This window comes from Trachypithecus francoisi, unplaced genomic scaffold, assembly GCF_009764315.1.
Source record: "Trachypithecus francoisi isolate TF-2019V2 unplaced genomic scaffold, Tfra_2.0 Lachesis_group4, whole genome shotgun sequence".
In the NCBI taxonomy this organism is placed as follows: Eukaryota; Metazoa; Chordata; class Mammalia; order Primates; family Cercopithecidae; genus Trachypithecus; species Trachypithecus francoisi.
The window spans coordinates 54187198-54202182 of NW_022681469.1; the positions used below are offsets into that span (position 1 = coordinate 54187198).

General features: G+C 42.6%; 1 protein-coding gene across 3 annotated transcripts in view; it reads left to right on the forward strand.

Annotated features, from left to right (window-relative positions):
- The window catches only part of PUS7 (pseudouridine synthase 7), an 80488-nt gene that overhangs the window by 51569 nt on the left and 13934 nt on the right, over window positions 1-14985 (forward strand). For 2 of the 3 annotated variants that reach the window (XM_033193017.1, XM_033193015.1), the window contains exons 10-14: window positions 2480-2541; window positions 3715-3875; window positions 6890-7016; window positions 10235-10336; window positions 12903-13032. In XM_033193017.1, coding sequence (XP_033048908.1) covers window positions 2480-2541; window positions 3715-3875; window positions 6890-7016; window positions 10235-10336; window positions 12903-13032 — 582 coding nt within the window. The remainder of the gene's footprint in view (window positions 1-2479; window positions 2542-3714; window positions 3876-6889; window positions 7017-10234; window positions 10337-12902; window positions 13033-14985) is intronic. The other variant, XM_033193016.1, reaches the window with a different exon arrangement.

The following is a 14985-nucleotide window of genomic DNA, read 5'->3' on the forward strand; positions in this document are numbered from 1 at the left end:
CAGCACTTTGGGAGGCCGAGGTGGGCGGATCACAAGGTCAAGAGATCGAGACCATGGTGAAACCCCGTCTCTACTAAAAATAACAAAAAATTAGGCGGGCGCTGTGGTGGGCGCCTGTAGTCCCAGCTACTCAGGAGGCTGAGGCAGGAGAATGGCATGAACCCAGGAGGCGGAGCTTGCAGTGAGCCAAGATCGTGCCACTGCACTCCAGCCTGGCGGACAGAGCGAGACTCCTTCTCAAAAAAAAAAAAAAAAAAAAATTCTGTGTCTATTCTGTCTGTCAGACCAGTCCCTAGTACCAATTAGTGCTATACTCTTTTTGTCAGTATTGGCTAAGAGATTATCCAAGTAAATAATTTATCACCCCAGGACTATATTTAAGGACTGATACAACATGGCTTGTTCCAGGACTGTGAAGGTGGCCAGCAATAGGAAATCTGTTGATGTAATTACATTATTGGATTGAAAATCCAGGTGATGTCATCGATAGATACCAAATAGCATTTTAGATAATTTAATATCCAGAAATGCCCAGTATTGTGTAACTTAAATGTGAAAATAAAGAACCATAATTAACTGGAAAAACAAAAATTAATAGAAGGGGATTCCTATATTCTTTTGATAGGGAAGGGTCCTTCTAAACATGACTCCAAGATGAGAAATAGGTGTAATACACAAAATGTAATTTCTGTACAGCAATAGTATAGTAAAAGTTAAAGGAAGAATTACATACACTTAAAGATTCGCCAACAAAAATATACTCTAAAGTGTTAACAGTGCTTAATTTCCTAGAGATTGAATAACACGTAACCTTTCTTACGTACCGTTCGGTTTTTTGAAAGCATGTACAGGCCAGGCATGGTGACTCATGCCTATAATCCCTGCACTTTGTGAGGCCAAGGTGGGCTGATCACTTGAGGCTAGGAGTTCGAGACCATCCAGGCCAACACAGTGAAACCTCGTCTCTACTAAAAATACAAAAATTGGCCAGGCACAGTGGTTTGTGCCTGTAATCCCAGCACTTTGGGAGGCCGAGGCAGGCGGATCACGTGAGGCCAAAAATTCAAGACCAGCCTGGCCAACATGGCACAACCCCATCTCTACTAAAAATACAAAAATTGGCCAGGCATGGTGGCTCAAACCTGTAATCTCAGCTACTTGGGAGACTAAGGCACAAGAATTGCTTGAACCCAGGAGGCAGAAGTTACAGTGAGCTGAGATCATGCCAGTGCACTCCAGCCTGGGCAGCAGAATGAGACTCCATCTCAAAAAAAAAAAAAACTGGGCATGCTGACGCAGCCTGTAGTCCCAGCTGCACAGGAGGATGATACAGGAGAGTTGCTTAAGCCCAAGAGGCAGAGGTTGCAGCGAGCCAAGATCACGCCACTGCATTGCAGCCTAGACGACAGAGCGAGACTGTCTCAACAAATAAAAAAATTTTAAAAAGCATATAACTTTTATAATCATCAAATATATAGATATTTCCATTTTGACAAGAATAATAAAGAAGAGTAAATCGTATTTATTCTTTCTGTTTGCCTGGGCAAGAAGGTATTAACGTGGAGAAATCTTTTGAGAAGTTTCAAACAAGTTTTCACACATAAAGACTTAACTGTGATTTATATAAATAATACCATGTGGGCTGGGCACGGGGGCTCACGCCTGTAATCACAGCACTTTGGGAGGCCAAGGCGGGTGGGTCACAAGGTCAAGAGTTCGAGACCAGCCTGACCAATATGGTGAAACACCATCTCTACTAAAAAAAATACAAAAATTAATTGGGCATGGTGGCGGGTGCCTGTAGTCCCAGCTACTCAGGAGGCTGAGGCAGGAGAATGGCGTGAACCCAGGAGGCAGAGGTTGTAATGAGCCGAGATCACACCATTGCACTCCAGCCTGGGCAACAGAGTGAGACTCCACCTCAATAAATAAATAAATAATACCATGTGTAACTACTTAAAGCATGACTAGGTAGTATTTATACTGTTACCACATTTTTAAACTGAAATGATATTAAATGTTACGGGTAAGCATTGTGTTTTCCATTTTCTCTTTTTTAAAAGTTCTTTTGGCACTTTAAGTTCTTTTACATTTGAAATCTGTATCATACTAGATTTTCTGCTTACTTTTAAGTTTAATAAGATAATGTTGGACCAGGTGTAGTGGCTCATGTCTGTAATCCCAACACCTTGGGAGACCAAGCTGGGAAGATCACTTGAGCCCAAAAGTTTAAGACCAATAGTGAGACCCCATCTCTACAATAAGTTAAAAACTTAGCCAGGTATGGTGGTGTGCATCTGTAGTCCCAGCTATCTGTCGGGATGATGGGAAAGCTGAGGTGGGAGAATCACTAGGCTAGAGCCTGGGAGGTCAAGGCTTCAGTGTATGGTTAATATGATTTGTTGACTCTTCAAAGATTTGTGCATATAAAGTTTATCTTCATGCAAAATTTAGTAAAATAAGTGTCGTTTAATTTTAGAGCAATACTACAGAATTCCTGGACAGAAGTCATGGATTTAATATTGAAACCCCGCTCTGGAGGTGAGAATAAAATTCATATTAAGAAAATAAATAGAATGTATGGCTAGGTATTCATAAAATTGCTTTGAATAAAAGCATTTGTGCAAATTGAGGTCATTATTTCAGTATTTTACTTGTTTTTACAATAAAAGTATAAGTTTATATTTTTCAACAATTTTATGTGTATATTTAAGATTTATAATTTATATCCTAGTTTAGCTTTTTTTTTTTTTTTTTTGAGGTGGAATTTTAGTCTTGTTGCCCAGGCTGGAGTGCAATGGCATGATCTCAGCTCACTGCAACCTCTGTCTCCTGGGTTCAAGTGATTCTCCTGCCTCGGCCTCCTGAGTAGCTGGGATTACAGGCATGCATCACCATGCCTGGCTCATTTTGTATTTTTAGTAGAGATAGGGTTTCACCATGTTGGCCAGCCTGGTCTCGAACTCCTGACCTCAGGTGATCTGCCCACCTTCAGCCTCCCAGAGTTAGGATTACAGGCGTGAGCCACCACACCCAACCTCTATTTTAGCTCTATTAGCTTGTTCAGTGTATTAATTCATAACTGAATACAAATATATTTTTTAAATGAATATGTATGCTTTTCTTCACGCACTAAATCTGAGTGTATAAGAATCTAAAACATTTCACTTGTGGTTATTTTACTAAAATAGTGTAATGGAATATAAAAACTTGGCAAAAACACCTTGAGGATTTGCAGTGTGAAGAAGTCACCAAAACTTTCCAAAAAGTATCTCTAAAATCATCTTGAATGAAGAGGATTAAACTACTGATTGTCAAAATACTTATGCTCACTTTGGGTAGTTCATTTGCAAACTATAAAGAGATAAAATTATCTAATTTTAAGGAAAGTAACCTGTTAAACTTGACATTACAATGGAAAAAGAGAGAAGAAAGTACTACCGTGTTTTTGTCATGTTGAATCAGCTATGATAATTAACAGTTAAATAGCTTTTACTTTTGACCTGAGGGTGATCGTACGTTGACAAAGCCAAATAGTTCTGTAAACTTTCTATATTTCCCATCTTTACACTTCCTCAGATGAGTGGAAGCTATAAACAGCACCTATATTTCAAATGACATTTTCTAATTTTGTGTTCTCTGTGAAGTGTACTTTAAGTTGTGGAAGTCTGTCTATTGGGTAAGTTATTTAATCTTAGCTTTTTTCCCCCACAGCTGAAAAGGGCTACTTGGTTAAATGCAGAGAAGAATGGGCAAAGACCAAAGACCCAGCTGCTGCCCTCAGAAAACTACCTGTCAAAAGGTGTGTGGAAGGGCAGCTGCTTCGAGGACTTTCAAAATATGGAATGAAGAATATAGTCTCTGCATTTGGCATAGTGAGTGCAATTTGTGAAGTCAGGCAATGGCTCAAGGTGTTGTAATGCTTTTTAAATTTCATCTTGAAAGATTTTACCAAATTTTGAAAGAGCGGAAGGTAAATAAGGATCCTTAGGTGATCTCTGAGGTATTTCACCTGAGTAATCTTTGTTCAGACCCTGAGTGGTGATGAGGGGGTGGATGCGGGCATTACTTATTGAGGGCACAAGAAAAGCATCAATGTGGAAAACATAATCTTCAGTGGAAATTCTGTTTAAATTAAGTCTCTTGGTATTTGAGAAATTCAGAATCTATCGTATAGTCATTTCTTTTTTTTTTTTTTGAGACAGAGTCTCGCTCTGTCGCCCAGACTGGAGTGCAGTGGCCGGATCTCAACTCACTGCAAGCTCCGCCTCCCGGGTTCACACCATTCTCCTGCCTCAGCCTCCCAAGTAGCTGGGACTACAGGCGCCCGCCACCTTGCCCGGCTAGTTTTTTGTATTTTTTAGTAGAGACGGGGTTTCACCGTGTTAGCCAGGATGGTCTCGATCTCCTGACCTTGTGATCCGCCCGTCTCGGCCTCCCAAAGTGCTGGGATTACAGGCTTGAGCCACCGCGCCCGGGCGTCATTTCTTGATCATTCCATCACCAGAACTGTAAACTGCCTTAGTAAAAGTGTTGAACAGTAAGCAGTCTAAATAGTTGCATTTTAGTCTGGTTTCATCATAGTGATTCAAGAGTAGCCTATACCAGTATTTGGATATGTATAATCCAGGACTCCATGCACTCCAGCCCGGGCAACAAAGTTAAACGTAACAAATGTTAAAGTTTAACCCTTAAACCTAAGTTTTACTTTTCCTAGATGCACAAACAAAGCAGAATTCTTGCTGCATGGAATTAGTTGTCAGTTCAGTCGTTTAGGTTCTCTCTTTATCCATGGAATTACAGGAGAAAAAGCACTGTTAGCTTGAAAATTGGTGTGTAGGCCGGGTACGGTGGCTCAAGCCTGTAATCCCAGCACTTTGGGAGGCCTAGATGGGCGGATCACGAGGTCAGGAGATCGAGACCATCCTGGCTAACATGATGAAACCCCGTCTCTACTAAAAAATACAAAAAATTAGCCGGGCGAGGTGGCAGGCGCCTATAGTCCCAGCTACTCGGGAGGCTGAGGCAGGAGAATGGCGTGAACCCGGGAGGTGGAGCTTGCAGTGAGCTGAGATCCGGCCACTGCACTCCAGCCTGGGCGACAGAGCGAAACTCCGTCTCAAAAAAAAAAAAAAGAAAAAAAAGAAAATTGTTGTCTAAATTCCTTAAGTTTGAAGACTGTGCCATTGATGTAAGGCAGGCTTGTCCAACCTGCAGCCTGCGGGCCACATGCAGCCCAGGACAACTTTGAATGTGGCCTGATACAAATTCGTCAACTTTTCCTAAAATATTATGGCCGAGTGTGGTGGTTCATGCCTGTAATCCCAGCACTTTGGGAGGCCAAGGCGGGCAGATCACCTGAGGTCTGGAGTTCAAGACCAGCCTGGCCAGCATGGTGAAACCCTGTCTCTACTAAAAATACAAAAAATAGCCAGGCGTAGTGGCAGATGCCTGTAATCCCACCTACTTGAGAGACTGAGGCAGGAGAATCGCTTGAACCCAAGAGGCAGAGGTTGCATTGATCCGGGATCACGCCATTGCACTCCAGCCTGGGCAACAAAGCGAGACTCTGTCTCAAAATAAATAAATAAATAAAAGTATTATCCGGACATAGTGGTGCGCACCTGTAGTCCCGGCTACTCAGAAGGCTGAGGTGGGAGAATCACTTGAACCTGGGAGGCGGAAGTTACAGTGAACTGAGATCGTGTCATTGCACTCCAGCCTAGGTGACGGAGTGAGACTTTGTATCAAAAAAAAAAGAGAGATTAAAGTAGAAGGAAAAAAAAATAAAAATGAGAGATTAAAAAGAAAAAGAAAAAATGAGAGATTAAAGTAGAAGTTTTGGCTGGGCACAGTGGCTCATGCCTGTAATTCCAGCACTTTGGGAGGCTGAGGCTGGTGGATAGCTTGAACCTGGGAGTTTGTGACCAGCCTGGGCAACATGGCAAAACCCTGTCTCTAGAAAGAAAACTCAAAGAACTAGCCTGGCATGGTGGTGCACACCTGTAGTCACAGCTACTGGAGAGGCTGAGGTGGGAGAATCACCTGAGCCTGGGAGTTTGATGCTACAGTGAGCCGTGGTCACACCACTGCACTCCAGCCTGGGTGACAGAATGAAAACCTGCCTCAAAAATAAATACATAAAAGTAAATAGGCCGGGCGCGGTGGCTCAAGCCTGTAATCCCAGCACTTTGGGAGGCCGAGACGGGTGGATCGCGAGGTCAGGAGATCGAGACCATCCTGGCTAACACGGCGAAACCCCGTCTCTACTAAAAAATAGAAAAAAACTAGCCGGGCGAGTTGGCGGGCGCCTGTAGTCCCAGCTACTCGGGAGGCTGAGGCAGGAGAATGGCGTAAACCCGGGAGGCGGAGCTTGCAGTGAGCTGAGATCCGGCCACTGCACTCCAGCCTGGGCGACTGCGAGACTCCGTCTCAAAAAAAAAAAAAAAAAAAAAGTAAATAAATAAATACAGTAGAAGTTTCTTATACTAGGATTACCACTAACAAGCAAGATATCTTAGAAAGTACAGCACTTTTTGGCTGGGCGTAGTGGCTCACGCCTGTAATCCCAGCACTTTGGGAGGCCAAGTTGGGCGGTTCACCTGAGGTCTGGAGTTAGAGACCAGCCTGGCCAACATGGTGAAACACTGTCTCTGCTAAAAATACAAAAATTAGACAGGCATGGTGGTGCACCCCTGTAATCCCAGCTACTCGGTAGGCTGAGGTGGGAGAATTGCTTGAACTTGGGAGGTGGAGGCTGCAGTGAGCCAAGATTGTGCCACTGCACTCCAGCCTGGGCGACAGAGCAAGACCCCGTCTCAAAAAAAAAAAGTACAACACTTTTTATATTTAGAATATTTTCTTGCCTATTTTTTTTCCTTCCCTCCAGATACCCAGAAATAATCGCTTAATGTATATTCATAGCTACCAAAGCTATGTGTGGAATAACATGGTAAGCAAGAGGATAGAAGACTATGGACTAAAACCTGTTTCGGGGGACCTCGTTCTCAAAGGAGGTAAAAAGGCAAATGTCTTTGTTACTTAACCAAGCTAGGGTTCAGTTAGTTGCCACTAGTGGTTTTAAAGTCCATCCTGGCTACTAATTAAGAAAGAGAGATGTGGCAAGGCGTGGTGGCACATGCCCATAATCCTGACACTTTGGGTGGCCAAGGTGGGTGGATCACCTGAGGTCAGGAGGTCAAGACCAGTCTGGCCAATATGAAGAAACCCTGTTTCTACTGAAAATACAAAAATTAACTGGGTGTGGTGGTGCATGCCTGTAATCCCAGCTACTTGGGAGGCTGAGGCAGGAGAATCGCTTGAACCCAGGAGGCAGACATTGCAGTGAGCCAAGATAGTGCCACTGCACTCCAGCCTGGGTGACACAGTGAGACTCATCTTAAAAAAAAAAAAAAAAGAGATGTCTAGTAAGCTTGAGATGAAGGGACCATGCAAACTTATATTGGTTAGTTTGTTTCTATATCTTTAAAGAAAAAATATGCATCTGGTTTGAGTAAGCACCTCGAACTCAAACTCCCCACCTCAGGTGATCCGCCCGCCTTGGCCTCCCAAAGTGCTGGGATTACAAGTGTGAGCCTCCGTGCCTGGCCTGAGTAAGCACCTCTCTTTGGGCCTTCCTTCTCTCAACTCAAATAGTATTTGGGCTAAATGATGGCTGAAATCTCTTTCAAAACTTCATTCTAGGTCTAGCAAATAAGTACACCTCTGGATGTTTCTTGTTAGCCAGCCTTAAAGAGTTTCTTCAAGTCGCCAGGCACAGTGGCTCATGCCTATAATCCTAGCACTTTGGGAGGCCAAGGCGGGCGGATCACAAAATCAGGAGATCGAGACCATCCTGGCTAACGCAGTGAAACCCCATCTCTACTAAAAATACAAAAAAAATTAGCTGGGTGTGGTGGCGGGCGCCTGTAGTCCCAGCTAATCAGGAGGTTGAGGCAGGAGAATGGCGTGAACCCGGGAGGCGGAGCTTGCAGTGAGCCGAGATCACACCACTGCACTCCAGCCTGGGTGACAGTGGGAGACTCTGTCTCAAAAACTAACAAAAAAAGAGTTTCTTCAAACTCAAATAGAATGGGCATTTAGTATATGCTGTGCCCAAAATGTTCCCAAGACAGTCCTAATACCCCATCTGCCGTGAAGCCCGTTCTGTGTGCCAGGCCTTGGCACTAAGCCCTGTACCTGTGTCTTTTAAAGCCCCAGTGTTACTGTGAAGTATTTTCTCTGCTTTTTCAGATGAGGTTTAGTCACTTGCCACAAGGTTCCACAGCTAGTTAAAAAAAAAAAAAACAGAAAAAACTGGGATTCAGAGTTCAATCTATCTGATTCCAAACTCTATGTGTGTCTCTGGCATACTAGGCTACCATCTATTAACTGAATACATGGTCGGCTTATCTGCAGGCAGACCCCATAAACCCACTAAGGTTCTAACTCTGTTCAGAAATTTTAAATTATTTTTCCTGATTTAGCTTTTTTCCCTCATGCCATGTTGGTCACATCCAGTGTATTGTGATGTCCTGGGTGCTGCTGTGTTTCATCCTCCTAAGTTTGTTTTTTGTTTGTTTGTTTGTTTGTTTAGCGAAATGCATCCATTTATGATGCCACTGCAAATACGATTTTGTAGTATGGTGGCTTTTCATAGTGTTTTCTTAACATTATTTAGGAAGGATAGAGGAACTGATTTTAAATAGCAGGCATTGAAAAAACTGTGGATGCAGCTCAGTGATAAATGTTTTTAAATTTTCATTGAAATTCTTTTTTTTTGTTTGTTTGTTTTTGAGACAGAGTCTCACTGTGTCGCCCAGGCTGGAGAGCAGTGGCGCGATCTCGGCTCACTGCGAGCTCTGCCTCCCGGGTTCCCGCCATTCTCCTGCCTCAGCCTCCTGAGTAGCTGGGACTACAGGCGCCCGCCACCTCGCCCGGCTAATTTTTGTATTTTTAGTAGAGACGGGGTTTCACCGTGTTAGCCAGAATGGTCTCGATCTCCTGACCTCGTGATCCGCCCACCTCGGCCTCCCAAAGTGCTGGGATTACAGGCGTGAGCCACCGCGCCCGGCCATTTTCATTGAAATTTTTACTTTAGATTTGGTGCAGTAGCTCACACGTGTAATCTCAGTACTTTGGGAGGCCAGGGCAGCAGAATCACTTGAGCCCAGGAGTTGAAGACCAGCCAGGGCAACAAAGTAAGACCCATCTCTACAAAAAATTTAAAAACTAACCAGGCATAGTAGCACACACTTACAGTCCCAGCTTCTCGGGAGGCTGAGACAGGGGGATCACTTGAGCCCAGGAGATTGAGGCTGCAGTGAACCTTAATCATACCACTGCACTCTAGCCTGAGTGGCAGAGCAAGACCCTGTCTCAAAAAACAAAAAACAATTTCTTTTACTTATTCTAAGTCCTTGATTTTTATTTCTTGGGTAGAGTGGAAAAGACAAGGATATATATCCAAACTTAACTTCTTTTTTTTTTTTTTTCCTTTGAGAGTCTCACTCCAACACCCAGACTGGAGCACAGTGGTGCAGTCACAGCTCACTGCAGCGTCAATTTGCCAGACTCAAGTAATCCTCCTGCCTTAGCCTCCCGAGTAGCTGGGACTACAGGTGTTTGCCACCACACCCAGCTAATTTTTATATTTTTTGTAGATATGGGGTTTCTCCATGTTGTCCAGGCTGGTCTGGATCTCCTGGGCTCAAGCAGTCTGCCCACCTCAGCATCCCAGAGTGCTAGGATTACAGGCATCAGCCTCTGCTCCTGGCCTCAGCTTAATTTCTTTTTTTTTTTTTTTTTTTGAGAGGAGTTTTACTCTTGCCGCCCAGGCTGGAGTGCAATGGCATGATCTCAGCCCACCGCAACCTCCACCTCCCAGGTTCAAGCAATTCTCCTGTCTCAGCCTCCCAAGTAGCTGGGATTACAGGCATGTGCCACCACGCCTGGCTAATTTTAGTATTTTTAGCAGAGACGTGGTTTCTCCATGTTGGTCAGGCTGGTCTTGAACTCCCAACCTCAGGTGATCCACCTACCTTGACCTCCCAAAGTACTGGGATTACAGCCAAGTGAGCCACCGTGCCCAGCATAATTTCTTTAAGCTTTCTAGGCCACTGAATCTGTACCAACTTGTACTTCTGACTTGCTTAGATGTATATAATTTTAGAAGATTGAGTTCATAACAACATTGCCTATTTTCTTAATTTGTTGTTCACTTGTGAATTTACAGCCACAGCCTCCTATATTGAGGAAGATGATGTTAATAATTACTCTATCCATGATGTAGTAATGCCTTTGCCTGGCTTTGATGTTATCTACCCAAAGCATAAAAGTAAGTTCCCTGTATGGGGTAAATAGTTATAACAAGTTTAACATAATGAAGCTACTATTTCAAACATATATAATCTTTGGTTATTTATGACAGTCTCCCAGAAAGGGATGCATTCACATAGATAATTTAAATTAAGAAACTCTACCTCTGAATCTAAAATGAAAGTTGAAATTATAAAATAAAATAAATAGGCCAGGCGCGGTGGCTCACGCCTATAATCCCAACACTTTGGGAGGCTGAGATGGGTGGATTGCTTAAGCTCCAGAATTCAAGACCAGCCTGGGCAATCTGGCAAAACCCCATCTCTACTAAAAATACAAAAATTAGCCGGGCCTGGTTGTGCACACCTGAGGTCCCAGCTACTTGGGAGGCTGAGGTGGGAGGATGGCTTGAGCCCAACAGGCAGAGGTTGTGGTGTGCCGAGATCACGACACTGCACTCCAGCCTCGGCGACAGAGCAAGACTCCGTCTCAGAGGAAAAAAAAAAAAAAGCGGGGGCGGGGGAAAGGGGGGATTTGTTAGGGAAACTGGCCTACTTGATTGTGGAGTTGAGAAGTCCCACTACAGGCCATCTGCAAATGGGAGAACTGGGAAAGCCAGCAACATGGTTTAGTCCACGTGTGAAGGCCTCAGAACCAGGGAAGCCAGTGATGTAACTCTCAGTTGGAAGTCAAAGACTTGAGACCTGGGGAACCACTGGTTCCCCAGAGTGGACTTATGTCCCAGAGTGCATAGGCCAGAGAATCTGGAGTTGACATCCAGAGACAGGCGAAGAAGGGCATCTGGCTCTGGGAAGGAGAGGGAGAGAATTCACCCTTCCTCTGCCTTTATGTTCCATCCAGGCCCCCAGCCAATTGGAGGTGTGCACCTACCTTGAGGGCAGATCTTCCCCACTCTGCCCACCAGCTCACATGCCAGTCTCCTCTAGAAACACCCTCACCAACTGACCCGGCACAGTCCGGTCGTTCTAATCAAATACCACACCACCTGGATTTCCCTCTGAGAAGAAGGCTGAACTCAGTGCCTACTGAAGCACTGAAAATAAATCATGTTTTACTAGCTGTTGGGGTCTCCCTTACCCCAGTCAAGTTGACACCCAAAATCAACTATCATAAGGAAGAAAACATTATTTTCCTCTTCTCTCTTAAACCTTTTGGGATCAGGAACTTTGCCAGTACCTATTAGAACATAAATTCAGCAATGCCTTTGACAAAGCCATTCATGAAAACCCTGTAGCCAGGATGGCCATTTGTAGACTGGATGGGTGATATTTCAGGTGTCTGGGTATGTAACACATGCACACCTGGTAACTGACAGTGCTTGACTGAGGGATCCCTTTTGTCCTTAGTGTGTGGTGAGGGACCCTGTTCTAGCCAATATTTTTTATGAGTGACTTGAACAAAGAAATTTGCTTGTTATATTTACAAATTGTGAAAAATAGTCAATATTAATTATATGAAAAATAGGTATTTAAGAATTGCATAATATTCTATTGTAATATTTTAAAAACACAATTTCAATGTATTTGCATTTATCCATCCAATAATTTAATCAATATGTGTGACACTTCATATTCAATGTCTTACATTAGTTAATGAGTAGAAGACTAGCAAAAGTTGTAATAGAGGGGCAAGTTTGCAATAAATAATTTAGTAAGATGTTAAAAAAAAAAAAAAAAGAACTGCAGAAGGCATTTAATAGGAATAAATGTAAATTCCCACGTTTATGCCCAATGATCAAATGCCAGTAGAAAAGGCCCAGTTTGATAATAGTTTGTATAAAAAGTTTAAAATATCTGGAGTTACTATTGTATATGAGCCTGTTACCCTGGGGCAGGTAAAAGGTTTGTGGGAAATACAGAAATGTTAAAGGAGAGACAGCTAAGGGAAGCATTGTTTGGTCTACAGAAGATATGGCTGAAAGATCCAGTACTTAAATGACTATATGTCGAAGAGGACAGTTAATCCACTGTGCTCCAAAGTGTCAACAGAAGTTATAAGAAAATGGATTTCAGCTTGGAATAGGAAGAACTTTCTAATAATTGCATGCCTCACAAAGAAGTATTTCCCCATTGACTGTGCAAGCAGAGGCTGGAAAACTGTCTCTCTTGAGTGCTATAAAAAAGACTCTACATCAGGTGCGCGGGTGAGGCAGATGGTTTTCCAAGGTCTCTTATTTTTATACATTTATTTATAACTGCCTCTTCCAGAGAGAGTTTGAAGTCTCTGTATATGGTGTCTTCCAACTCTCAGCCCATATAAAATGTAGTTTAGTAACTTTGGATGAAATGGCATTTTGTAGTTGGCTTGGGAACCTTACACCACAGGTCCTGTGACTGGTTGCAAAAATAACTTACAAATTGGCCAAACCAAAGCTCAGTACACCCTGTAGTCCTAGTTACTAAGTCACTAAATTTTGATTCCAGGGAACAGATTTTGGATTATAAATTAAGATGACTAATTTTATTAGGGCAGTCTAACTGAACTTACATGTTACTCTATAATCTAGTTCAGGATAACTTGACTGACAAGCTGCATTTCAACTAACTTTTTGTATTTTATATTAGTTCAAGAAGCCTACAGGGAAATGCTCACAGCTGACAATCTTGATATTGACAACATGAGACACAAAATTCGAGATTATTCCTTGTCAGGGGCCTACCGAAAGATCATTATTCGTCCTCAGAATGTTAGCTGGTGAGTAATCATCTGGAATGAAATAGAACTGAATTACCATATAAGTTGTAAGCTTTTGCTTCACTTTATATAGAGTCATGTACTGCACAAAGAATTTTCAGTCAATGACAGATTGCAAATATGATGGTGGTCCCGTAAGATTATAACACCATATTTTTACTTACCTTTTTTTTTTCTTTTTTTTTTTTGTTTTTGAGACGGAGTTTCACTCGTTATCTTGGCTCACTGCAACTTCTGCTTCCCAGGTTCAAGCAATTTTCCTTCCAGAGTAGCTAGGATTACAGGCACCTGCCACCACACCCGGATAATTTTTGTATTTTCAGTAGAGACAGGGTTTCACCATGTTGGCCAGGCTGGTGTCAAACTCCTGACCTCAGATGATCCTCCTGCCTCGGCCTCCCAAAGTGCTGGGATTACAGGCGTGAACCACCACACCTGGCCTTACCTTTTTTCTTTTTTTTCTTTTGTCTTTTCTTTTCCTTTTCTTTTTGTTTTTCTTTCTTTTTCTTTTTCTTTTTCTTTCTTTTTCTTTTTCTTTTCTTTCTTTTCTTTTTTTTTCTTAATAGAGACAGATTCTTTCTCTGCGCCCAGGCTGGAATGCAGTGGCATAATCATGGCTTACTGTAGCCTCCAACTCCTGGGCTCAAGCAATCCTCCCACCTTGGCCTCCCAAAGCATTGGGATTATGGGCATGAGCCACCATGTCCAGCCTGTGCCTTTTCTGTGTTTAGATGCACAAGTACTTAACTATTGTGTTACGGTTGCCTGCAGTATTCAATACAGTAACATGCTGTATAGGTTTGTAGCCTAGGAGTAGTAGACTGTACTCTATAACCAAGGCACGTAGTAGGCTATACCATCTGTGTTTGTGTAAGTACATTCTGTGATGTTCACACGGTGATGAAATTGCCTGACAAGGGTTATAACATGTCCCTGTTGTTAAGCAGTGCATGACCGTATTTTTTGGTGCTTACAACCAGCATGTAAATGTTTCATAAGTGTTAGTTATTGTTATTATTACTATTGTTAACATTACTGCTACTACTTTGTATTTTTCAAATTATCAATAAGTAAATGAAGCTAAACTGGGCACAGTGGCTAATAAGTAAGCCCAGAGATTCGGAGAGACTGAGGCGGGAGGATTGCTTGAGGTCAGGAGTTTGAGACGAGCCTGGGCAATATAGTGAGACCGTGTCTCTAAAAAAAGAAAAGAAATAAAGAAGCTGTTTTGAATATAAACAGTTACGGAAAGTGAGTTCATTTACATTTTGTTGGCATCACTGAATTATTGAAGAAATGTATACACAGTTAACTTTTTTCCTATTTCTAAAAACTTAGATTTGTTTACAGAGCTATCCCTGAGCAAATTACCTTACTTAGGATTAACTGTGAGTTCCAAACACTGCTCTGGTTATTTTAATATCATGTTTCTAGAGAGGAAAAGTTACTTGTATTCATTTGTTTAAAAATACTTTATTGGGAGCCCAAGGTGGGAGGATCACTTGAGCCTAGGAGTTTGAGACCTGCCTCTGCAATGTAGCAAGACCTTCTCTACAAAAAATTACAAAAATTAGCCTGGTATGATGGTGCACACCTGTAGTCCCAGCTGTTTGGGAGGCCGATGTGGGAGGATTGCTTGAGCCTGAAAGGTTGAGGCTGCAGTAAGCTGTGATCACACCACTGCCGTCCAGCCTGGGTGACAAAACGAAACCTTGTCTCAAAAGCAAATTTTAATACCCAGTATTATCTAAAGCTTTATTTGATAATTTTAAAATGAAATCCTGAACTAGTTGCTTATTGCCAGGAAATTATTTCATTCCCTATTTCCTTCTCTTCTGCATCTCTCTTCCCTCCTCTTCTCTGGATTACAAGCAAGAGGTCCACATGGTAGGACTTTGTCTTCCCCACTCCAGAGAACTGTTCCTCCTTAGTAACAAGCTGTTGTTGGTTGTG